General features: G+C 43.7%; 1 protein-coding gene across 5 annotated transcripts in view; it reads right to left on the bottom strand.

The window, feature by feature from the left end:
- The window catches only part of ABCC10 (ATP binding cassette subfamily C member 10), a 35,119-nt gene extending 12,282 nt beyond the window's left edge, over positions 1-22,837 (bottom strand). For 4 of the 5 annotated variants that reach the window (XR_011974282.1, XM_072642237.1, XM_072642239.1 and 1 more), the window contains exons 1-10: positions 20,743-22,837; positions 19,727-19,898; positions 16,368-17,592; positions 15,778-16,005; positions 14,233-14,389; positions 13,476-13,585; positions 12,911-12,990; positions 11,240-11,411; positions 9,406-9,504; positions 8,710-8,899 (exon numbers count right to left, since the gene is read on the bottom strand). Coding sequence is in view for 4 of the 5 variants with exons in the window: in XM_072642237.1 (XP_072498338.1) it covers positions 8,710-8,899; positions 9,406-9,504; positions 11,240-11,411; positions 12,911-12,990; positions 13,476-13,585; positions 14,233-14,389; positions 15,778-16,005; positions 16,368-17,592; positions 19,727-19,887 (2,422 nt within the window). In the remaining variant the exon portion in view is untranslated. The remainder of the gene's footprint in view (positions 1-8,709; positions 8,900-9,405; positions 9,505-11,239; positions 11,412-12,910; positions 12,991-13,475; positions 13,586-14,232; positions 14,390-15,777; positions 16,006-16,367; positions 17,593-19,726; positions 19,899-20,742) is intronic. The other variant, XM_072642238.1, reaches the window with a different exon arrangement.
- Between the last annotated feature and the right edge of the window lie 3,273 nt (positions 22,838-26,110).

Below are 26,110 nucleotides of genomic sequence, written 5' to 3'. Positions count from 1 at the left end.
AAAAGAGGACAGCAGAGGATGAGATGGATAGATAGTGTCATGGAATCAACGAACATGAGCTTGGATAAACTTTGAGAGATAGTGCAGAATTGAAGGGTCTGGTATGCAATGGTCCATGGGTCACAAAGAAACAAAAACAACACAGCTAACATTTATATAGTGCTCACTATGGGCAGCTAGGTGGTGTAGTAGATAGAGTACCAGGTCTGGAGTCAGCAAGACCCATCTTCCTGAGTTCAAATCTGACCTCAGATACTTCTGTGTTGTGTGACCCTGGGTGAGTCACTTAAGCCTGGCTGCCTCAATTTCCTCATCTGTAAAATGAGTGGAGAAGGAAATGGAAAACCACTCCAGTATCTTTGCCAAGAAAACCCCAAGTGGGGTCACAAAGAGTTGGACATGACTGAAAAATGACTGACCAATAACCATAAGAATACTGTGCTAAGTGCTTTATAATTATCATCTCGTTTGACTCTTATAACAAACAGCCCTGAGTAGGAGGTGCTATGATCATCCCCATTTTATAGATGAGAAAACTGAAGCAAATAGCACTTAAGTGACTCTCCCAGAATCACAGAGCTAGGAACTGTCGGAGGCCAGATTTGAACTCAAGTCTTCCTGACTCCAGGCCCAGCACACTGTACAGTGAGCCACCTCAATTTCAATAAATATTTGTTCATTAAATATTCTTTCAGAGACATGATTATTATATAATATATACCCCAATCTTCTTCAAGATAGATTATAAACTACACAGAGGCAGGGACTCCTTCATTTTTGTCTTTGTGTTTCCCAGTACACAGTAAGTACTTAATAAATGTTTGCTGACTGATAGAAAACGATAATGATGATAAAAATAATGATATAGTAATAAAAAATAATCCCAATAGCTGATTTCTCTACAGGGCTTCCAAGTTGGTGAAGTGCTTTAGATGGCTTCATTTAGACCTCACGACCAAGCTGTGAGAGATCACAGAACATGAAAGTGGGAATCCAGTCCAAGCCGCACACCAAGGGAATCTCCACTATACCTTACCCAACCAGGGGTCACCCACTACCTCCTCAGGCAGGACATGGAAGCTCTTTTTCTTAAATGAAGCCTAGATTTGCCTCTTGGCATCTTCCTCCCACCTCTCCTGGTTCTTTCCTTTAGGACTAAACAGAGAACATCTACTCCTGACTCCAAATAACAAACAGCCCTTCAAAGATTTGAACAAAACTGTTTTACCCCTGTGCCCCACCTCAAAGGTTCTCTTCTACAGGCTAAACACATCCAGCTCCTTCTGCCAGTACTTATATGATATGGACAGAAGGTTCTTCACCATCCATGCTGTCCTCCTTGGGACACTCTCCAGCTTACCAGCTTATCAGCATCCTCCTGAAACCCAGGCACCTGGACCTGAATACTCCACATGGCAAGGACAGAGTACAGTGAAGGGAAGGGAGGAGAAGAGAACAGACATTTATATAGCATAGCACCTACTATGTGCCTTTACTATGTAAAGCTAAATGCTTTACAAATGTTATCTCATTTGATTCTTACAACAACCCAGGGAGGTGGGTGCAGTTAATATCATCCTCATTTCAGAATGGAGGAAACTGAGGCAAACAGTGATTAAGTGACCTGTCCAGGATCATACTGCTAGTAAGTGTCTAAGGCCAGATTTGAACTGAGGTCTTCCTAATTCCAGGTCTAGCACTCTATCCACTGTGCCACCTAAATGCCCAGCAGAACTGTTTTCCTCTTATTCCTTAAAGCCCGATGCCCTTTTTTGTCCCTGTAATTTTATTTTTAAAATTTTTTCAATAATTTATTTATTTTCAGTTTTCAACATTCACTTTCACAAGATTTTAAGTTTTAAATTTTCTCCCCTTCTCTCTCCTCTCCCCACCCAAGACAGCATGCAATCCGATATAGGTTCTACTTATATATTCATATTAAACCTGTTTTCACATTAGTCATGATGTAAAGAAGAATTAGAACTAATGGGAGGAACCACAAGAAAGACGAAACAAAACAAAACAACTAAAGAAAAGGAGAGAAAAATAGTATGTTTCTGTCTGCATTCTGTCTCCAAGTTTCTTTCTCTGGATATGGACAGCATTTTTCATCATGAGTCTTGGAGTTGTCTTAGATCCTTGCATTGCTGAGAAGAACTAAGTCTGTCAGTCAGTCATCACACAACGTGGCTGTTACTGTGTACAGTGTTCTCCTGGTTCTGCTCACTTCACTCAGCATCAATTCAAGTAAGTCTTTCCAGGTTTTTCTGAAATCTGCCTGCTCATCATTTCTTATGGAACAATAGTATTCCATTACATTCATATACCACAGTTTGTTCAGCCATTCCCCAATTGATGGACATCCCTTCAATTTCCAATTCTTTGCTGCCACAAAAAGAGTTCCTATAAATATTTTGTACATATGGGTCCATTTTTATGATCTCTTTGGGATATAGCCCTAGAAGTGGTATTGCTGGATCAAAGGGTATGCACAGTTTTACAGCCCGTTGGGCATCGTTCCAAATTGCTCTCCTGAATGATGGGATCAGTTCACAACTCCACCAACAGTGCATTAGTGTTCCAATTTTCCCACATCTTCTCCAGCATTTATTATTTCCCTTTCTCGTCATGTTAGTGAATCTGAGAGGTGTGATGTGATACCTCAGAGCTGTTTTGATTTGTATTTCTCTAATCAATAATGATGTAGAGCATTTTTTTATATGACTATAGATAGCTTTAATTTCTTCCTCTGAAGACTGTCTGCTTGTATCCTTTCACCCTTTGTCAACTGGGAAATAACTTGTACTCTTACAAATTCAACTTAGTTCTCTATATCTTTTAGAAATGAGGCTTTGTCAGAGATATTGGCTGTAAAAAATTATTTCTCAGCTTCCTGCTTCCCTTCTAATCTTGGTTGTATTGGCTTTGTTTGTGCAAAACCTTTTCAGTTTAATGTAATAAAAATCATCCATTTTATATTTCATAATTGTTCTCTATTTCTTGTTTGGTCATAAATTCTTCCTTTCTCCATAGATCTGACAGGTAAACTATTCCTTGTCCTCCTAGTTTGCTTATAGTATCAGTCTTTATATCTAAATTGTGTACCCATTTTGATTTTATCTTGGAATAGGGTTGTTGGTCTATGCCTAGTTTCTGCCATACTATTTTTCAGTTTTCTTAGCAGTTTTTGTTAAATAGTGAGTTCTTATCCCAGAAGCTGGGTCTTTTGATTTACCAAATAGCAGATTGCTAAAGTCACTGACTATTGTGTCTTGCGTACTTAACCTATTTCACTGATCTACCAGTGGATTTCTTTTTCTTATCCAGTAGTAAGTAGTTTTGATAACTGTTGCTTTATAATACAATTTAAGATCTGGTACAGCTAGACCACCTTCCCTTGCATTTCTTTTCATTAATTCCCTTGATATTCTGAACATTTTGTTCTTCCTGATAAATTTTATTATTGTTTTTTCTAGCTTTATAAAATATTTTTGGTACTCTGATTGGTATGGCACTGAATAAGTAACTTAATTTAGGCAGAATTTTCATTTTTATTATATTAGCTTGGCATACCCATGAGCAACTGATATTTTTCCAATTATTTCATCTGACTTTATTTGTGTGACAAGTGTTTTCTAATTTTATTCATATATTTCCTGGGTTTGCTTTGGCAGGTAGACTTCCAAATATTTTATAATGTCTACAGTAACTTTAAATGGAATTTCTCTTTCTATCTCTTGCTGTTGGGCTTTGTTAGTAATATGTAGAAATGCTGATGATTTATGTGAGTTTATACGATATCCTGCAACTCTGCTAAATTTGTTTATCATTTCAAGTAATTTTGTACTTGATTCTCTAAGTATAGCATCATATCATCTACAAAGAGTGACAGTTTTGTTTCTTCTTTACCTCTTCTAATTCCTTCAATTTCTTTTTCTTCTCATTGCTAAAACTAACATTTCTAGTACCATATTGAATAACAGTGGTGATAATGGACATCCTTGTTTCACTCCCACCTTACTGGAAATGCTTTTACCCTATCCTCATTACATATAATGCTTGCTGATGGTTTTAGATAGATGCTACCTATCATTTTAAGGAAGACTCCATTTATTCCCATGACTGCAATGTTTTTAATAGAAATAGTTATTGTATTTTGTCAAATGCTTTTTCTGCATCTATTGAGATAATCATATAATTTTTGTTAGTTTTATTGTTGAGATGGTCAATTATGCTGATAGCTTTCCTAATATTGAAGCAACCCTGCACTCCTGATATAAATCCTACCTGGTCATAGTGTATGATCCTCGAGATAAATTATTGTAATTTCTTTGCTAATATTTTATTTAAAATTTTTGCATCTATCTTCATTAGAGAAATTGGGTCTATTATTTTCTTTCTGTTTTGGCTCTTCCCAGTTTAGGTTTCAGCACCATATTTGTGGCTGAGGCCCTTCTTAATGGACTATAAGAATGTATAGTCATCCCTTCCACATCATGACTTTCCCCATCACGGTTTTGATATATCATGGGTCAACATAAGAAATTAAATGGGAATTTTTGGGGAGCTTTGCAGAAGCTGGAAATGACATGCAAAGGCTAGCATATAACACAGAAACAATTTGGAAACCAGAAATACATAAAATATATGTATAGTATTGTATAATATCAATCCAAATTTTACAAAACACTGCATAAAAGAAAAAGAATTCACGTAACCTCTATTTGCCTTAATCCACAGGAGAAGGAAATAGCAAACCTCTCCAGTATCTTTGGTAAGAAAACCTCATGGACTGTATGGTCCACAGGGTCAAGAGGAGTCAGACATGATTGAACAACTCAACCAAAACAACAAGCTCCTGACTCCAAGTATAGGATTCTATCTACTGTCACTAAGCCATGTTGTTTCATTATGTCTTTTTTGATTTTTTAAATATATTTTTATCTATTTCATTAAATATTTCCCAATTGGGCAGAGCCAATATGGAGGAGTAAAAAGACTCACATACTCTAGCTCTTCCCCCATAGCCCATAAAATACCTGTAAAAAATGACTCTCAACAAATTCTAGAGCAGCAGAAGCCACAGAATAACAGAGTGAAAGACATTTCCAGCCAAAGATAACCCAGAAGGCTGACAGGAAAGATCTATCCCATGGGACACTGAGCAGAACAGAGCCCAGCCCTGGCCTGGAAGCACCGGGAGGAATAGGACTAGAACAGGCCTCCAGGGCAGAATCCTCAGCAGGTAGATCCCTCAGTCCACAAGTGCCAAAGAAAGCTTCAAAGGTCAGTAAGAGGGCTTTCCCAACTGGGCAAGAGGGGAGCAGGGTCCCCCCCAGCACTGGCCCCAGGCAGTGGCAGTAGTAGTGGTAGTGGTGGCAGCCTCAGCATTCATTTGTCAAGCACTCAGCCTAAAGCCCCTGGGGGAATTGAGCAGCTAATCTGAACCTCAGCACTGAGCATGGTCCTGGGGTGAGGAGGAGCACTAGGACCTCCTCTTGACAAAGTATTCAGAAGTCAAGTAACTGACTGGGAAAATGACCACAAAAGGGAAAAAAAAAATAAGATCATAGAAGGATACTTTCTTGGTGAACAGGTATTTCTGTCCATCCTTTCAGATGAGGATGAACAATCCATACTGTCAGAGGAAGTCAAGGCTTCTGCATCCAATACCTCCAAAATGAACATGCAATGGACTCAGGCCATGGAAGAGCTTGAAAAGTGAGTCAACAGCTTGCTAAAGGAGACCCCAAAAATGCTGAGGAAAATAACACCTTTAAAAATAGGCTAACTCAATTGGCAAAAGAGGTCCAAAAAGCCAGAGGAGAAGAAGGCTTTAAAAAGCAGAATTAGCCAAATGAAAAAGCAGGTTCAAAAGCTCACTGAAAAGAACAGTTCTTTAAAAATGAGAGTGGAGCTAGGAGAAGCTAATGACTTTATGATAAACCAAGAAATTACAAAACAAAACCAAAAGAGAAAAAATAGAATATAATGTGAAATACCTCATTGGAAAAACAACTGACCTGGAAAATAGATCCAGGAGAGACAATTTAAAAATTATGGGACTACCTAAAAGCCATGATCAAGAAAAGAGCCTAGACATTATCTTTCATGAAATTATCAAGGAAAACTGCCCTGATATTCTAGAACGAGAGGGTGAAATAAATATTGAAAGAATCCACTGATCACCTCCTGAAAGAGACCCAAAAAGAAAAACTCCTAGGAATATTGTGGCCAAATTTCAGAGTTCCCAGGTCAAGGAAAAAATATTGCAAGCAGCCAGAAAGAAACAATTCAAATACCATGGAAATACAATCAGGATAACACAGAATCTGGCAGCTTCTACATTAAGGCATTGAAGGGTTTGGAATAAGATATTCCAGAAGTCAAAGGAACTAGGATTAAAACCAAGAATCACCTACCTGGCAAAACTGAGTATAATACTTCAGGGGAAAAATGGTCATTCAATGATATAGAGGACTTCCAAGCATTCTTGATGAAAAGACCAGAACTGAAGAGAAAATTTGACTTTCAAACACAAGAATCAAGAGAAGCATGAAAAGCTAAACAGGAAAGAGAAATCATAAAGGACTTTCTAAAGCTGAACTGCTTACATTCCTACATGGAAAGATAATATTTGTAATTCTTGAGACTTTTCTCAGTATTTGGGTAGGTGGGGGGAATTACACACACATACACACATACAGACAAAGAGCACAGGTAGAGTTGAATCAGAAGGGATATCTATAAAAAAATAAAATTAAAGGGTGAGAGAGGAATATATTGGGAGGAGAAAGGGAGAAATGGAATGGGGCAGGCTATAACTCATAAAAGAGATAAGAAAAATCTTTTTCAATGGAGGAGAAAAGGGAGGAGGTGAGAGGGGAGAAGTGAAGTTTACTCTCTTCACATATGGCTTAAGGAGGGAATAACATGCTCACTAAATTTGGTATGAAAATCTATCTTACACTACAGGAAAGTAGGGGAGAAGGGGACAAGTGGGATGAGGGGGATGACAGAAGGGAGGGCAAATAGGGGAAGGGAGTAACTAGAAGTAAACACTTTTGGGAAGGGACAAGGTCAAATGAGAGAATAGAATGGGGAACATGGTAGTATGGAGGGAAATATAGTTAGTCTTACACAACATGACTATTATGGAAGTCTTGCACAAAATGACACATATATAGCCTGTATTGAACTGCCTGCCTTCTCAGTGGGGATGGGTGGGGAGGGAGGAAGGGAGAGAAGTTGGAATTCAAAGTATTAGAATCGAATGTTGAGAATTGTTATTGCATATAACCGGGAAATAAGAAATACAGGTAATGGAGTATAAAAATCTATCTTGCCCTACAAGAAAAGAGAGAAGATGGGGATAAGGGAAGGGTGGGATGTGATAGAAGGGAGGGCACATTGAGGGAAGGCGTGATCAGAATGCAAGGTGTTATGGGGTGAAGGGAGGGGAGAGATGGGGAGAAATTGGAATTCAAAATTCTGTGGAAATCAATGTCAAAATCTAAAAATAAATAAATAAATGTTTCCTAATTACATTTAAAACATTTTTAACATTAATTTTTTAAAAATTTTGAGTTCTAAATTCTCTCCCTCCCTCCCACCCTTCCCCCACCCCTTGAGAAGGCAAGCAGTATGATATCAATTATACACATCTCATAATTTCTTAAACCTGTTCTACAAGCCCTTTTATGAGAAGTCTCACTCACTTCTGAGCTTCAGTTCTCCCTAAGGCCCCAAGGTAATCAGACCCACAAGTCCCAAAGCTATCTTTCCTTCTCCTGAAGAAATTCTATTCATATATTTCACTGATTCTTATACTTTTCCTATCCATCCTTTCAGTTCATGCTCATCCCAGTCCTACAAACCTAGGAATGATTCTACACATTATATAATAAAAGTGAAGAAATGGAAATCCCCAAAGGGGTAATGACTTGCCCAGTCACCCAGGCAATCCTGGTGGTAAAGCTAGGACCAGAGTCCAGATGTCCTCATTTCCAGAGCACCAGTGATCACTTGAGGTCACCAACAATCTCTTCATTGGCTAGCCTTTTTTAATCCTTATCCTTCTTAATCAAAGTAGGTGGTGTAATGGATGGAGCACCAGGCCTGGAGTTCCAATCTAATTTCAGACACTTACTGCCTGTGTGACCCTGGGAAAGTCAGTCAGCCATTGTCTGCCTGTTTCCCTAAATGTAAAACGGGGATGATGATAAGAGAACCAACCCTCACAAAGCTGTTGTGAAGATCAAATGAGATAATTTTAAAGCACTGAGCCCAATGCCTGGCACTAACTGCTAGTTACATAATAATAATAATCTTTCAGCAGTTTTTAACACTAGGGACCTCATTCCCCTTCTTCCTGAATATTTTCTTCCTTTATCTTTTGTGACACTCCTGGCTGGGTCCTGTGACTCCTCCCACCTGCTGGACAGCTCCTTCTCAATTTTCTCTAGGGGATTGTTTATGCAGCTTTGCCAAGAAAACCCCAAACGGGGGTTATGAAAAATCAAACACGACTGAAAATAACTAAACAGCAGCAAAGAACTACTTAAAGTATTTTTGTCTTTTTGTCCTCAGAGCCTTGCACAGCATAGGCACTCATGAAATACTGAGTGAATTAAATTCCAGCCCAATAGGAAAGCTGATACTCAGTAGCTACCCACACATGGCCTCATTTGCCTCCAACCCCAAGGGTACCTGATTGGATGATGCGCCCTCCCTCAAGCAGCAGCACAACATCAGCCTGCTCCAGGTATTCTGTTCGGTGGGTACAGAGAAGTCGGGTAGTGTGTCCCAGGATGCCTAGAATACACTTATGCAGCAAGTGGTTGGCCACATCAGCATCCACAGCAGCCAGGGGATCATCTAGGAGGTAGAGTTTGTTCTCCTGGGGAGAGAGGATGGCAAGAGGTGCTACCAAGTGAAGGCAGAGACCATGTGTGGTGGGGGGGGTTGGTAATGACTCAAAGGACTCAAGGCCTCTGAGAACCTCTTAGGGGACCTATCCCCAGAAAGACTGAGGGGAACAAGGGTCACTTACTAATGCAGTAAGAAAGAGAAGTTAGACTTGAGAAGATTGCATTAAAGCCAAGGATAGCTAAGTGACCTTGGGCCAGCACTCAGTTTTTGCTGGGTCTAGGAAACCATATAATATGTCTAATTCAATTTGATTAATAGTTATTAAGTGCCTACTATATGCCAGACACTGGGCTACCATTCTGTTGCAAAAGGTAAAAACAAATGGACAGTGGGAGAAGGCTGGATGATAAGAAGGGAAGGAGAAAGGAACTGGATGGTAATGCAGACCTCCCTTCTGTCAACCTCACTCTGTCAGTGCTTTTCAAGCCTACCAACACCCTCCCAGACCCCAATCTTCTCCTCTCCTCTGCTCACCTGGTAGACAGCTCGAGCAAGGGCAATACGGGCCCTTTGTCCACCACTGAGGGTTACACCTTTCTCTCCCACTTCTGTCTGGTCTCCATCAGGCAGGATCTGTTGGAATAGCAGCATGATGGAGTATAAAAATAACAATAGATTTAGTTATAAAGGTCTGAGTCTCAGATCTATAATATCTTGTTGTATGACCTTGGGCAAGTCACTGAAATTTTTTTGTTTCCTTATTTGTAAAATAGGATAGCACCTGAATAGAAAATATTCTTTGTGCAGGATGAATAGAAAGCTATGAAAGAAAAGCACATGAGATAAAGATATGGATATGCTGAGATTTGCACTGGTAGAAGGTGTGCCCACAATGATGAAACAAGAGAGTCATACAGATATCCACTGGATCAATACCTGCCTAGATCACAGAGCTGCCATTAGTATCAAATGAGTATATCCCAAGTGAAAGGTCCTTTAAAGTAAACATTAAAAGCTGCTTAATAGAAACGTAAGCTGCTTTATTCCACAGGTCAGGAAAGACCTTCTATACCAGAATCCTACTTCTGATTACTTACAAACCATGTCACTATAGAAAAGTCATCTATTTCTCTGAGCCTCCAGTTACTCATTAGTGCCAGTCTTCCCTGAACACCCCATGAGGTGTTCTTAGAGCTACTCATCCACCTTTGGTGTCCACCTGTCACCCAACTACCACCTGTGGCTCCAAGAAGCTGTAGCATGTGCAGCAGTCACACCCTAGCCAACCATCTTTGTAGACGGGCTAACTCAGTTGGAAGGTAACTGAAAGGACTCAAACCTGTTGATGAGTTAGCAGGGTGTCTACCCCATGCATGTGAAGACTTCCCCTTGCTAAATGGGTAGATGAGAGCAATTTATTTCAACAGCCACAAAGATGACCTGAATAGGCACTGTGGAGTGCTCTGAGATTTGTCAGGCATTGAAGACACCAAGGTTTTCCAGGTTATCACCAGTCATCTTTGTCTTGCTACTAGACTGTGATGACTCAGGAAGAAAGAGTAAGACTGATGACTTTATGTGTCTCCGCCTCACTTACATCCAGTTCACGCATGAGTCAAGACATCACCCATAATGTCACTGGTCCTCTTTGAAAACAAAGGCTGAACAACAACAATACTCATTTGTGAAATGGAGAGAACAGTATTGGTAATTAGAGGTAGGATTTGAAATCAGGTCCTCTGACTGTAAAGCCTGTCTTTTTTGTTTTTTTAGACTGGATCTGTAACTTCACTGGTACCAATGCAGATCAACATATGCAAAGTGATTTGTCCCAGGTCACTCAGCCAGCAGAACCTATGCCCACAGGCATAGGATATCTTGCAGTCAAGGCACCTGCATCAGTGGAAATAGGCACACCCTATTCCCTCCAGCACTAGAGAGCATTCTGGATCCTCAAGGGCAGGGAGATAAGGATAGCAAGGTGATAAGGATAGGATCCTAGAGCTCCTGGGGACATAACGAGGTGATGAGGGGAGTGTTCTGGAATTTATCCTTCTCCTCTCCCTCCATCCCAGAAAAATCCTAAGAGTTTGGTTCCACCTCCCTAGGTAGGCCCTGGTACTTCCTAGCTTCACTTGGAGTGAGTGGCCCCTGGAAGATCAATCGAGCAAGTGGGGCAGAACTCCCTGAAGGTTTGTAGTATGGTGCCAGGAAGACACATGCTGTGGTAGATGAGACACCAAAATGCCCACCTTACTTCCCTGGGCCCCATGGTGAATCTGGTGGGAGTGCCTTCAGGGAGAGGAATGGGACTGGGGAAGGCCCTTCCTAGAGAAGAAAGAAGTCGTCAGGGGTTGAGGACACTCACAGCAAGGTCATCATGGAGTGCACAGGCCTCCAACACCTTCCAATAAAGATGAGCATCAAATGCCTTCCCAAAGAGGATGTTGTCCCGAATGGTGGCAAACTGGATCCAAGGTTCCTGGGTGGCCAGACCAAAGCCTTCAAATCGCCCAGCTATTGAGATCTGACCACTTAACCTGCAGGAAGTCAGAGTGGGTGTGGGTAGAGGAGGAGTAGTGAAGCATGAATAACTTCTCCCTTCTGGGTCCTACCATACTTGTCCAAATTCCAATTCTAAATCCTTTTCTTCTCTCTCTCTTTTCTGGAGGAAATTTGGGTTAAGTGACTTGACCAGGGTAACACAGCTAGTAAGTGTCTGAGACTGTATTCAAACTTAGGTATTCCTGACTCCAGGGCTAGTCCTCTATCCATTATACCACCTAGCTATCCCAAATCCTTTTCCTTGAGGAAGATTTTCCTGGAATGTCTTGCCCAAGGTCACAGAGGAGATAGTGGTAGAGCTGAAATTCAAACCCCAAATCTTCAGACTCCTAATTCAGTACCCTTTCCACTGGATCACATTGCCTTCTGTCTAGAAATATGTCAGTTCCTTATATTGGAGGCAGCTGGTGAAGCCAATGGATAGAGCACTGGGCCTGGAGTTACAAAGACCTGAGTTCAAATTCAGCCTCAGACACTTACTAGCTGTGTGACCCTAGACAAGTCACTTAGGTCCGGAATCAGGAAGACCTGAGTTCAAACATGGCTTCAGGCACTTGATAGCTGTGTGATCCTCAGCAAATCACTTACTCTCTTTTTGACCCAGTTTCCTCAACCATAAAATGGGAATAATAACAGCACGTTGTTGTGAGCATCAAATGAGATATGTGTAAAATAATATTACTTGTAAAAAAGAGCATTAGCACAGTTCCTGGCACACAGTCAGTGCTATATAAATGTTTATACCCTTCCCTATCTCAGGATGGATGGTTAGAAGATAACACAAATAACCCCCAGAATGCGGGTTCTGGTTTGGTCAGTTAGCTTTGCACACGTAGGGAGAAACCTCCCTGACCATGGGTTTGGCCTTAACTGCCACTTGCTACCATGCTGATGCAGACAGCAGGCAGAAGAGGACTCTGGACAGCCTGGTGTAATGTTACTTTGCATCTAACATAGAGAAGACTACTCTACTGTACTCACTGAACTGGAGTCTTTCAGCTTATTCGCCTACTGAAGAGAAAGCTCAATACAAGTACCCAACTATCTGGGAGTGTGATCTTCACATCTGTAGGCTGCACCTTTTTAAGGAGGGTGATGACACGTGCATCATTTGTATGAAGGTAACTTCACATTTTGAGCATCTGTTAGTTTTCTGCTAACTCTACTATATATCCTTGGATGAGGCCAAATCCTTTATCTTTTTATAGCCTCCAATCTCCCAGCCTTCCTCCCCCTCCCCTTTCCCAAACCCTAACCTGATTCCAGTCTGCTTCCCCCACAAGTTCTTACACAGATCCTGGCCTCTTCTGGTCCATCCCCTTCTCACCTCAATCTGGCATGCAAGACAAGATGGGCATCAGGATGGAGGAGTTAAGTGGGGAGAGTGAGGGGAGTGGAGAGGATGGTGGAGGAAGAAGAGCTAGAGCCTGGCACTGGATTGGGGGAGAGGTACCTGGGGCTCTGAGGGGGTTACCTGTGGAGATCCCCAGAGATAGCAGCCAGGAGAGAGCTCTTTCCACAGCCCACCTTCCCCACAATGCCCACCAGCGAACCCTGAAAGAAATGTCCATCAGTGACCAGCAAGCTTGGGGGTTGTAAAAGGGGTAGCCTGCTTTACCCCCTCCCAGATACCCTAATGGTATCCCCTCTAACCCCTATTTTATTTAGTAAAATAAAAATCAATCATATTCCTAAAAGTCTTCCAGGATAAAAGATGAACATTTATAAAGACTATGTCTTTAGAGCTACCTGGCTTTCATTAGTTCTGACCTTATTTTTCTATTTCTGTGTCTATAACTCTATCCTGTCTTTTCCATTTAACTAGAAGCCCTCTAAAGGCCAGCACCATATTTCCTCTCCCTCCTTGATCAGACTGGGAATAACCTGAAGTCTGCACCTGAAGAATCATCAAGCTCTGTTTCTGAGGATAAGAACCATTTTTCTTTCCTCCACTCTCAACAAAACTGAGAATCATAAGAGTATTCAGTTCAGGGATTTCTACTTGGGGGAGGTGTAAGACAAGGAGTTGACTCACTGACCTTCTTCACTTTGAGGTGAGTGATGAAGGTCTCCAGGCCTGTTCCAATGGGGTCCCAGGAGAACATGGCTTCTTGGAGCTCCAGCACTGTTAGTGGTTCTCTGGGGGGATCTGAAAGGAATGGGAAGGCTATTATTTGAGTTAGGTTCCCTGCCCACAAATAATCTGCCTGACACTAAACCATCTGGAGCCTCTTGTTCACCATCATTCTAGCAGTAGAGACAGGAGAAGGAGGAAGCAAAGTTGTAAGTGACTCTCCGTCATATGCCACGACCTACAGGGGTCAGCTCTGTCCTGCCTGCATGACTTCCCAGATCTAGCCAGCATCCCTGTCCCCTCCCCCCAGGTTCCCAGCATAATTGCTTATGTTCGTATGCTACTTCATAATCTTCAGAGTACTGTCATATCTCTTACCTTATTTGATTCTAACAAGATGATACAGGAATTGATTCCCATTTTTACAAATGGGAAAACAGGCAAGGATTCAGAGCAGACCCAGATCTCCTGACTCTTAAGTCAATTGCGGTTTCCCCTTTCACTGACCACTCCACAGTTACAAATCTGAGACTAGGATGAAGCCAGCAGGTGCCAGAGTCATCTTTTGTTGGAGGAATGGTACCTCTTCCCTCAACCAGCTTCACTCCCAAATTCCCAGCGGTAACCAAATTTTGTCTCTTCTCAGCAGTTGTTAGCCCCATTGCCTGGTATTAGGTCCTACTCTCTTCCCACCCCGTACCCTATTGTCTTCTCTACAATACCTGGACTGTAGTAGGCCTGAGGATCATGGTCTGGGAGGTCGAGGAAGCGCTGTAGGCGCTCCAGAGACACACTGGCCTCCAGAAGCCCATTGATCACCCAGGGGAAATTGTTGAGGGGGAGAATGAGCATGCCAACCAGTGCCAATGCTGTGAATACCTTGGAGCGAAAGGGACAAGAAGAATGAATGTCACCTGCAGTGATTTAGGTAATCAGGCAATAAGTGACTTGCATGGTCATGCAGCTAATAAGTGTCTGAGTTGTATTTGAACTCAGATTCTCCTGACTTCAGGGTCAGTGCTCTATCCTCTGTGCCACCTAGCTGCCCTGGACTCCACTCTCTTGATTGGTGATTGCTTCTCTCCTCCTCTCCCCTCCACCCCCCCCCCCCTTTCTGGAATCATGAACCCATGATCAAATCAAATCTTTCCTTCTTCCTAGAATGGAATGTGTCGATCCACTCCTTTAAGGCCATACTTACCACCCCAAAATTTCAGAATCAAATTCCCCTTCCCTGGACAACATTCCCCTTTATTGCTGTTTTCTCCTTTTGAATATGAGCTCTGAAGGCAGAGACTGGCTTTATTTTTTATATCTGTATCTTTATCACAATGCTTAGCACACAGTAAGTATTTAATAAATGCTCATTCATTTTTTGATTCAATATTTTCAATTGAAAGATGAAGAAAGAAGCTACGTGGCACGGTGGGTAAAGTGCTAGACTGGTGTCAGGAAAACTTGAGTTCAACTCCAACTCCAGATACTTACTAGCTGTGTGACCTTAGGCAAGTCCCTTTACGTTTAACATGACTGTACGTGTATAACCTGTATCCAACTGTTTGCTGTCCTGGGGAAAGATAAGGGGGAGGACAGAGGCAGAAAGACTTGGAACTCAAAATCTTACAAAAATGAATGTTGAAAACTATCTTTACATATAATTGGAAAAAAAATACTATTAAATGAAAGTCAGTTAACCACCGTCTGCCTCAGTTTCCTCGACTGTGAAGTGGGGATAATAACCCCATAGGGGTGTTGTAAAGATCAAATGAGACAATATTTGTAAATAACTTAGAATACTATGTGGTGCATGGTAGGCAAGATATAAATGCTAGTTATTTGCAATAATTAACAATATTTGATAATATAGTATTATTAAGTATGATTAATGAGAATCTGTTGTTGTTCAGATGTTTCAGTCACATCTGACTCTTTGGGAGTCCATCTGGGTTTTCTGGGCAAAGCTATTGGAGTGGTTTGCTGTTTTCTTCTCCAGTTATTATTGTAATTATTAAGAAATTGAGGTTCAGGGAATTTAATAACTTGTTTTTGTCAATTAGCTAATATACAAGATGGGTACCAGAGAAGTGTCACTTCAGGCAGGGAAGAAGGGGACTCTGTTGTTCCCAAGCCCACTCCCTGGGGTCTCCTGAACCTTGACTTCCATTCACACAACCCCTCATAGCAGACCCTGCCATTTTCACATTGACCATCACTCCCCATCATGCTTCCCCTATCAAGGCTGGGTCCTCTAATGTCCAAACCCTTACCTTGGTAGCAGTAAGCTGGTGGCCCAGGAGGACATAGGTGATAAAGATGACAATGGAGATGACAACGGGTAGCGCAGCCCACAGGTACACACAGGCTGCGTCCAGGTACTTGATGACTCGGAGCTGCTGAAGTTCTTGAGCACGGAGTTTCTGCACTCGAGAGCCAAGAGTTTGCTCCCACCCACAGAACTTGATCACCCGGATGCCACAGAGCAATTCTGTCATGAGCTGGAGATGGGAAGGAGATGGGGTCGCAGGGCACACAAAAGGTCAAGAGACATCCAAATAGGGGAGGAAAGAGAGGTAGAGACTAGAAACTACTCTGATCCACGGTTCGGAGCTTTCAGAAGGCACACTATATCCTACATATATGCCAGTGAGTATGGATAAAGTGGGTACAGGCTATTGGGGCACTTGGAAACCAAGAAGGTTTGGCCAAGGAATATAGCTATCATGAGGATCACACTAAATAATTGAGAAGAAAACACTCTGAAGAGCCTTACAGACATGAGAAGAGAAGTGAGTGGGAAGGAGCAGAAGCTGAACAATTTATACTATAACAGAATCATCTATGGGTCTTGCCCCCTCACCTTGACTCGAGCATCCTTGTGCTGGAGCATAGACTTGTTCTTGACCAAGATGCGGGTGGCAATGACTTTGTTAAGAGGTATAAGCAGCAGTGCCAGGCCCAACCCACCTAGGAAGGCCAGGCCTACCTGCTGGTAGAGCAAGTAGAGGGTGATGGATAGCTGCAAGGGCAGGCCCCAGGCCTCATGGAAACTGTTAGCAAAGTTCAGCAGGCGCTCCGAATCAGTGCCCAAGAGGTTCAGTGCCTCACCAGCAGAGGGGCGATTTGGCCCCAGTTGGAGGGTCTTATGGTACACAGCCCCCAGCACAGCTCCTCGAACCTGTAATGCCACCTTCCTCAACTCATACCCATACTGGTTTTGCAGCAAAGCACCCAGGACTGCTCCACCTGCAAGCCCCATTGCATAGAGCACTCCTTGACTCAGTGGCTCCTGTTTATTCTCCAAGAAACCAACCAGTAGTGAAAGGAGCAAAGGACCAGAGAAGCCTAGAAGGGTCCCTGCCAGCTTCAGGAATCCTAATGTGAGGTAGCGTTGTCCAAAAGCTCTATACAGGACCTGCCACAGCTTGGTTCGCTCCCTCCAGTGTGCCCTGAAGAGGCGGGCAAGGTAGGCTGTCTGTAGCCTGAAGGGGAGCAGACAGGTGTCTTGAGGTTTTTGCAGTTGTCCCCGGGCCCCCCGGGCCATCAGAGGAGCCAGCCACATGTAGAAGAAGTGTGAGAGCCAGCTCTCCCCATCCTCAGCCATTTCCAGCCTCTGTGGCTCAGGCAAAAGGCTGTCAGAGGCCCAAGACCTTTGCTGCCTCCGGTTGCCAGGTACTGCCCAGCCCAGTAAATAGGCTAGAAGCATGGTCAGCTGCAAGATTACAAAGCAGAGTCGGAAGAAGGGTGCTAGCTGGAGTGGGGTCAGGAGAGTCCCGTGCTGACAGTGCCACAGCAGGGTTAGCACCATGGCGGGAGCAGGGAGGAGGGCAGGCAGGGCCAAAATCAAAGGCCCACGAGAAAGTCTACTGTGAGACCGAGCCAATGTCCGCAGTGCCAAACTATGAGTAATCCAGGCGATCGCTGTGACACCTCCTGCCAGGACCTCTAATGCCAGGGGACCAGGGACTGACTTTGAGGGGACAGCAGCTGGGAGCACGTCAAGTAAGGGAAGAATCGACAACAGGAGGGAGACAACAAGTCGAAGACGCCAACCGGGGCTACAAGGTGGAATGGAATCTGGATACCTAGAGAAGTTGGACATGGGATAAAGGAAGAGGTAAGTTAATACTGTAACCCTTTGAGCTTCCTCGGCCAGAGGGCCTTCCAAGATTCACCCCAGACTCTTCAATCTATAAACTCAGCCTCTAACCCAACCTTCCTCTTCAACAAACTGTCTTGTAACTTGGATCTATAGCTGTACTCAATTAGAAGAAAACCCAATATGCAAAAATTCATAAAACATAAAATCTCAGATCTGGAAGGGGCCATAGAGATGATCTAGTCCTACCCCCTTCATTTCACCCAGAAGGAAATTGAATCTCAGAAAGGGGAAGGGACCTCCCCAAAGTCATAGCGTGAGTAGCAAAGCCACTCTGTTTTTCCGCTTACACCCTAAGTCACACAACACATATTCAGGATGACTGCATTTTACAAGACACTTCATCTCTCAGCTCCTACCATTCTCTCTGGCTGTCCTTCCTTCATGCCGGGAACACTCTCCCTCCTCTACTCCAGCTTTCTTTAAGTCCCAATATCAGAAAGCCTTCCCTAACCCCTCTTAATTCTAGTGACTTCTCTCTTTATTTCCTGTTCATCCTGAGTATAGCTTGCTTTGTACGTATTTGTTTGCACATTGTTTCCTCTTATGAGATTGTTTGAGGGCAGGGGCTCTCTTATGCCTTTTTTGTCTCTCTGGAACTTAGCACAGTGCCTGACCCATAGTAGGCACTTAATAAATGGTATTGATTGATTGATATAATTCACTCAGGGGGTCCTGTGAATGGCAAACATAACTTGGGTACTTGACGCCTAGTTCGATATTTTGATTTACACATATTTCACCAACACACACACCCCTAAGCAAAGTATATGCATAGTTCTAATGATCAGGCCCGAAGGCTGCTTGTGGCTTGTGAAAAATGTAGGGTTGCCAGTGCGTACTCTCTCCTGTTTGTCACTTGCCCCACGAATGGATCTGCCAGCCATCGTCAGTCTGTCTCTAGTCTAACGTATCTGTGGCCCGAAGAAGTTTAGCCTATTTTAATTTTGGCCCCTACCTACTGACAAATTATGCAGGTCTGGATGAGACTACAGTCCTTGCCTCCACATTTACACTTGAGAGCTTTACATATTTCTTTTCAGCAAGCACCCTAAAACACTCTTGCTTTCATTATATACCATGTGGAGGATCAATTCAGATTTTTGACGTACTGACATTCTTTCTGATCTGCCATGCCATTTGATAAACTAATGAAGGTCACAACTTGATACAATGGAAAGAGCAATGGGTCTGGAGTTGACCCTGGTTCAAATCCCAACTTTACTACTTACTAACTACCTGTGTGATCTTAAACAAAGCACTTAAAATCTCCAGTCCCAAAGTTCCTTATCTCTACACTCAAGGGTTTGATTCAGAGATCGGTAAAGTTTCCTCCATCCATAAATCTATGATCTTCATAAACTCAAAGAATCTGCAGAGCTTTACCCACCTACAGTATATATTGATTGGACTGGGGTCCCTTTCTTAAAGCCAGGACAAAAATTGGTTTAGAAGCTTTCTGAAGTAGAGAACATATTTCCTGTCCAGACTTTAGTCTCCCCAGATCAAAGGCTGTGCCTCCCTCAAGAGATTAGATGTCAGTCCAGCAGTTTCTTTAGAGATCGTATCTCACCTCCTTTTTCGGCGTGGTGTACCATTCTCCCCACCCCATTACCCTTAAGCACTCAGGACATGGGGAGTCACTTTAGCTTTTATACAGTGTTTTTATGCGGAACTAGGGGGAGTCTACAAGCTTGCCAGAAACCTGATTTTATGTCCCTTTCTTTACCTATCACCTTTCTCTGTGTGTCAGATTCTAAATATTCTTAGCTCAAGAGCACTGGGACTATGTTAGTGAGAAACTGGCTTGATATTCTATATCGCTGTCATGATGAGCTCCCCCAAAAAGCACACCTCTAAGGCAATGAAAATAAGGCTGGAATGAATGCTTCCCTCAAATCTGCTGCAAATGCAAGAAAGAATTTAGCATGGAAACAACACAAGACAGGAATAGTGGAAATGCAAAGAAGAATGCTGGAGGGATGGGGGGTAGAGATAAAAAGGAGGAGGTGATGGTGACTTGTACCATGGAAGGGTTTCATGCACCTTTCTCTACTCACCTGGGAGTGCCAAGGTAGCAGGCACTGATTAGGGCAAGAAGTACATGAGCCAGGGAATTGAGCACCAGCTGGGTAAAGCAGTGTCCCACAGCGTCTGCTTCCCAGAGTGGGAATGGCTTGTCTGGGCTGGAATCACACAGTTTTATCAACAGCCTTTCCATCCTGGCTACACCTGTAGAAAGGAGAACAAAGAGAATGAGATTAGAGGAGAGATTTGGAAATCTGGGCAGATAGGAAAATCCCCATATGGGGGAAGCCTGAGGAGACCCCTGCATTAGGATGTTGTTGGCTAGGTGTTGGGGGGATACTGAAGGGAGAATAAATAGGGGGCTAGAGATGTAGGGGAGACCCAGGTCTGGGAGACACATCTGGCATACAGGTAGCAGGGAACCCTGTGTCTGTAATCAGTGAAGACAGACCACAGGGGTCAGGGAATCCTGGAAGGGGTACAGATTATGGGAGTCAAGGAGCCCCACGATTGAGAGGCTACAGATTGGGGGGGACAGGAAGGTCTGGGTCTGAGAAGGCATGGATGTGGGGGTTCAGGTGTATAGGATGCACTAGGTGACTAAAAGTCATAGATCTTGTGTGGGTGGAGACACAAATTTGGAGGATCTGGGGTTTAAACAAATTGGGTAAATGGGGGTGCAAGTGGGGGGATGGGAGGTTAAGTTGGAGGGCAGGAACATTGGGGTGTCACACACACAATTCAAGGTTTCGAACTGAAAGGGATTTTACAGGACATCGAGTACAACTGCCACGTTTTACTGACAGGTAAACTGGAACCCAGAGAAGCAAAGCAATTTGCCCAAGAGCGCTCGGGAGGCGGCGGGGCGGGGATTCGAACCCACGGCCTCTTGCTCTAGACCAACTAGCGATCCTTCCCTCCTAGCGCCGGGTGTCTCCCCCATCCCCCCTCCACCCCCGGCCACTCCGCCTCCCCTTCCCCTTTCCCTTCCCCTTCCCCCTCATCCCCCCTGCGCTGCACTCCGGCCCCATCCGTGGTCGCGCGGTACCTCAAGGGGAAGGGGAGGGGGAAGCTCCCTCCGGCGCGGTTCTCCTTCGGCTGGACCCCTCCCCCACCACCAAGATCCAGGAACTCCTGACCTGAGGCGAGAGCTTCCAGCCGGGCTCGGATTCCCGAAGCACTAGGTGTTGCCTGGCCACCACGGGCGCCCCCCGATGGCTGGAGGACTCCCTAGCCCGCTTTGCCCCAGCCTTTCTCACGGGGACGCTCCAGTTTACTCCGTGCGTGCACGCGCTCGCCCCATCCGGACGTGCGCGCCCCACCCGACGTGCGCGCGCCCTCGCTCTAGGTGGTTTGGGTTTTTTCAACTGATGCCTGCGGGCATCGCTTTAAGCGCTGGAGTCCATACGGAGATCCCGGTCTGCCTCCAGCGATGACAGGATCCCACCTCTCACTCTTCACTAACTGCGATCCAGGACTCGCCTCTGGGAACCTCAGTGTTTTCATCTGACAAATGATGCTCCCAGCCGCAGGAATGCTGCACTCTCCCTCGTAAAGGAATGGTGCCCCCTCGAACCTGGCTCACCCTGAAGGAGAAAGCCACCTGGGAGGAGCCCCGGGAGCAGGGTGGCACCAAGGAAACAGAGCCGAGGTCCGAGCCAAGAAGGCCAGACGAGGCTTTGTGACCCTGCCCCCTTCCGCAGGGCACCGGCCCTCAGTGCCCCCACGCAGAGCCAAGTCTGTACAGTGCAGACCGCTGGGATCTGTCCTTGCCAAGGCGCCCCCTGCACCCAGGAGCTAGCTACGGAGGAAGTCGCTGGTCCACACCCGCCAGAGGAGTTGGTCGGGAAGTTCAAACGAAACGAAACGATCTCTGTGCTTATAAAACTTCAAAGCACTATCCACATGGAAACAGAGGCAGAGCGCTGCAGGGGACCGAGGGCTGGAGCTGGGGCCAGTGGGACTGGCTCTGTAGGACCCTGTCCAACGCACTTAGCCTCAGTGTCCTCATCTGTAAAATGAAACTGTTGAACGTGATCCGTTGTGGTCCTTCGTTCTTGTAGAGGACCAAAATGACGTCACTATGTTGGGGTCAAGGTAGAGCGAGTCAGACCGATGCAGAAAAGCTCTGCCCCTCATTGGACACAAGTAGTCCGTAGGAACATCTGGAGAGGAGATGGCTACATTGTAGCATCTCCTGTTTTCTTTTGAGCTACTGCAATTCTGCTCACAGAGCACAGAGCCTTCCTTGATACAGGCGCACCATGCTGCATGGTGCAGTGCTGGGGTCTCCCAATGGATTCCAGAGTTCTTAAGAAATAGCTTGAGAATATCCTTGTATTGACTCTTCTGACCTCCACTTGAGTGCTTGTGTTGTGAATTCTCCGTCAAATTGTCTTTAGGCACGCATCTGGCACTGGAATGACATGTACAGCCCATCGGAGTTCACTCTCTGCCTTTGAGTTTGAATGCTTGACAGTTCAGCTTGACAAAGGACCTCGATGCCCAGCACCTTGTTTTTGCCAGGAGATCTTCAGAATTTTCTTAAGAAAATTCAGAAGGAAGCGATTCAGTTTCCTGGCATGGCCCTGGTAGACTGTGCAGGTTTCACAGGCATACCACAATGAGGTCACGACAAGGGCTCCTTCACTTTGGAGGAAGCCCAATACCACTTCTCTCCCACATTTTCCTTGGCAGCCTCCCAAACACTGAGCTAGCTCTGGCAATGTGTGTAGTCAACCTCATCATCTTAAGTGTGGATCTCTGGAAAATATACTGCGGAGGTTAGTGAACTTAACCAAAGAGTTCAGAATTTCTCTATTTGCTGTAACTCATCGTTTTACTAGGGATGCTTCAGTGCTGATAGGTGGAGAACCTCTGTTTTCTTGGTGTTAATTGTGTGGCCAAAATTAGCATGAGCATCAGAAAATCGGTTCATACTTTGTTGGATCTGAGCTGAGGCTGGCTTCATTGAGTGCACAATCACCTGCAAACAGAAAGTCATGCACTAACTCTCCTTGTACATTAGTCTTGGCTCCTAGCCTTTTCAAGTTAAACAATTTATCATCAGCATGGTAGTTGACCTTGATACCCTTTACATCTTCGTTGAAGGCTTCTGTTGAAGAATCATCATTGAAAGATGTTGAATTTAATGACCTCTCATGTCCCCTACAGCTCTAATATATATCTAATCCTATTTTAGCTGTTATCACTGGTTTCATCCACCTTTTGTAGTACAGTTGTGTCTGACTCTTCCTGATTCCATTTGGAATTTTCTTGGCAAAGATACTAGTGTGGTTTCCCATTTCTTTCTCCAGGCTCATTTTACAGATGAGGAAACTGAGGCAAATAGAGTAAAATGACTTATCCAGAGTCACAAAGTTAGTGTCTGAGGCCAGATTTGAACCTGAGCAAGTCATTTGACCTCTGTCTGCCTCAGTTTCCTTATCGGTAAAATGGGGATAATAATAGCACCTACCTTCTAGGTTGTTGTGGGGATCAGATAAGATATTTGTAAATTACTTTGCAAAATTTAAAGTTCTTTATAAATGTTAGTTATTGTTATTATTATTATTCAGATTTGGATGGGCTAGTGCAAAGGAAGTATAACTTCTTTAGCCCTTCAATCAACTTGATTTTTGCCTGTGTATCCCCAGCACCTAGTACAATACCTAGCATAGTACTCAGTAAATGCTTGATGACTGAAATTAACCTCCTCCCTCCTCAAAATAGACACACACCTTGGGGGCTCTTAATTCATGGCTAACTGACCTTCTCTCTTCTTTGTCATGCTAGGGAGGTACTGGGAAGCAGCAGGGTAGCTCAGATTCCTAGAGATGCTAGGGCTGGGAACAGACTCACTTATTCATGCATTCATTCAATAAACATTTATTAAGTACCTGCTAGTTACCATGGATACAAAGGCCCAAAGGAAAAAAAATCCCTTCCTTCAGAAGCTTATATTTCATTGAAAGGAAATAAGTATACACACACACACACACACACACACACACACACACATACACACACACACACACACACACACACACAGCAAAATATATACAACATTACATCCAGAACTCATTTTTCCCCACAAAACACACTCTTCTTTAGATCTTCCTTGTTACTGTGGAGGGCATCACCCATTGTTTCAGTCTCCCCGGTTCACAATCTCAGGATTATCCTCTAAAGCCTTCTTTCTGTCTTTGACTCTCTTTTCCTCTCTCTGTCTGTCTCTGTCTCTCCTCTCTTTCTCTCTCTCTCTTTCACCCCTCATATCCAACTAGTCACCACATCTTACCAATTCTACCTTCAAAACATCTCTAATATCCATCCCCTTTTCCCCACTTACAGCCACCAAAGTAATACTTGTTCTCATTACCTTTCACCTAGACCAGAGATGGGCAACCTGCAGCTTCAAGGCCATGTGTGGCCCTCTAGGTCCTCAGGGGTGACACTTTGACTGAATCCAAAATTCACAGAACTGATACCCTTAATAAAAGAATTCATTCTATAAAACTTGGACTCAGTCAAAAGGTCACACTCAAAGACCTAGAAAGCCACCTATGGCCTCAAGGCTGCAGCTTCCCCACCCCTACCCTAGACTCTTCAATAATCTCCTAATTAGTTTTAGGTCTCTTCTCACTCTAATCTACCCTCTACAGAGTTGCCAAAGTGCTTAACACAGTGCCTGCCACAGAACAGATGCTTAATACATGGTGATTGATTGAAAATGATTTTCTTATAGAGTTCAGCTCTGAACGTGTCACTCCCTTACTCAATAAACTCCAGTGGTCCCTGTCACCTTTAGGATCAAGTATAAACTGCTCTTCACAACCTGGCAGCAACCTACTTTTCCAGCTTTATTAAACATTAGTCTATTCCACATACTCACCACGCCAGCTACGTCATTCTTAGTGTCTCTCATTCCATTTCCCATCTCTTTGCCTTTGCATTGGCCATTTCCCATACCTGAATTTGCTCCTCACCTCCCCTTAGTTTCTTTCCAGATCAGGTTCAATGTGACCTTCTACATGAGACTTTCCCCCAGCTGCTAGTGCATCCTCTCTTGCTGAAAGATGACTGTTTGCTTCCTCGGGGAAGGTGATTCGGGTCCCAAGTCTCTTCTTGGTTCATATTCTCCCTTACACCTGCACTTTGCTTTGCAGTTATGAGGAAGTTGATTTACACCTTAGAGGGCAAGAGGGCAGGCTCTGTGGGAGTCCCTGACACACCCATTTGTTAGCCCTACCCACAGTTTCTTGCCAGGGTCAGCAATTAAGAGGTCACCACCAATGGAACAGGCCTTAAGGATGGGGAATGCACTAGGAATGGAGTCTCCTGACATTTTTCCTTGGGAGCAGCAGAGGAGAGATGTTACTGAAGGAAATTATTCTTCTTAAAACAAAAAGGAAAAGAACATATATGTATAAAAATATTTGTAGCAGCTTTTTTAGTGGTGGCAAAGAATTGGAAATTAAAGTGATGTCTATCAACTGGAGAATGGCTGAATGAGTTGTTGTATACAATAGCTATGGAATAATATTATGCTATAAGAAATGATGAGCAAGATGCTCTCAGAAAAACCTGGAAAGACATGAAATGATACTAAGTGAAGTGAGCAGAACTAGGAGAACATCGTATACGGTAACAGAATATTGTATGCTGATCTACCATGAATAACTTAGCTATTCTCAGAAATACGTTGATTCAAGACAATATGGGGATTCAATTGTCCAACCTACAATAAGAGACAGAGGCAAAGCTCTGAAACAATGGCCCTTTATTAAAGAGTCCATGGTCCCCAGTAATGAAGTGGACCTCAGACCTTCCTCACAATCTGAAATTCCCCCTTCTTCTGGGGCCTTGTTTTAATAGGGTTTGATACCCAAATATGTCAAAATGGCATGATAAAACATGGTCTCACTGGTTGATAGATCTTGCTCTGGAAGGCCAAAAATTACATATTAGCAGGGGGTAGGGGTCACAGGTTGGGTAAAGTATGGGACATCTACACTGATTAAATGATCATAAGATGTTCACCTACTTGTGTTGGACAAGACAGAGAGGTCCAGAGGTACAAAAATAAATTGGGGGACTTTCTAAAGCATCAAAGCATCTACCCATGTTGGGTTTGAATATGGAATTCAAGTAAAACAGGATGGAGATATGTTTGTCACCATTCTTGTGGTTGTGCAAGCGAGTTGCATAATTTGGTAAACAAGTAGTGAACATTATATTAAAGTTTGAGACCCACTATAAGAACTTGTCTGTCCCTGTATGATTTATGTAATATATCAAACTGATTAATGCTGATTGGAATAGAGTAGGGACCCAAATGAAGTATTTCTCACAATTCTGAAGGACTCACTATGAAAAGTGCTATCTATCTTCAGAGAAAGAACTGGTGGAACCTG

This window comes from Notamacropus eugenii, chromosome 2 (assembly GCF_028372415.1).
Source record: "Notamacropus eugenii isolate mMacEug1 chromosome 2, mMacEug1.pri_v2, whole genome shotgun sequence".
Taxonomy (NCBI): domain Eukaryota; kingdom Metazoa; phylum Chordata; class Mammalia; order Diprotodontia; family Macropodidae; genus Notamacropus; species Notamacropus eugenii.
Note: the sequence above shows the minus strand (reverse complement) of the source record. Positions and strands in the feature narration are given on the sequence as shown.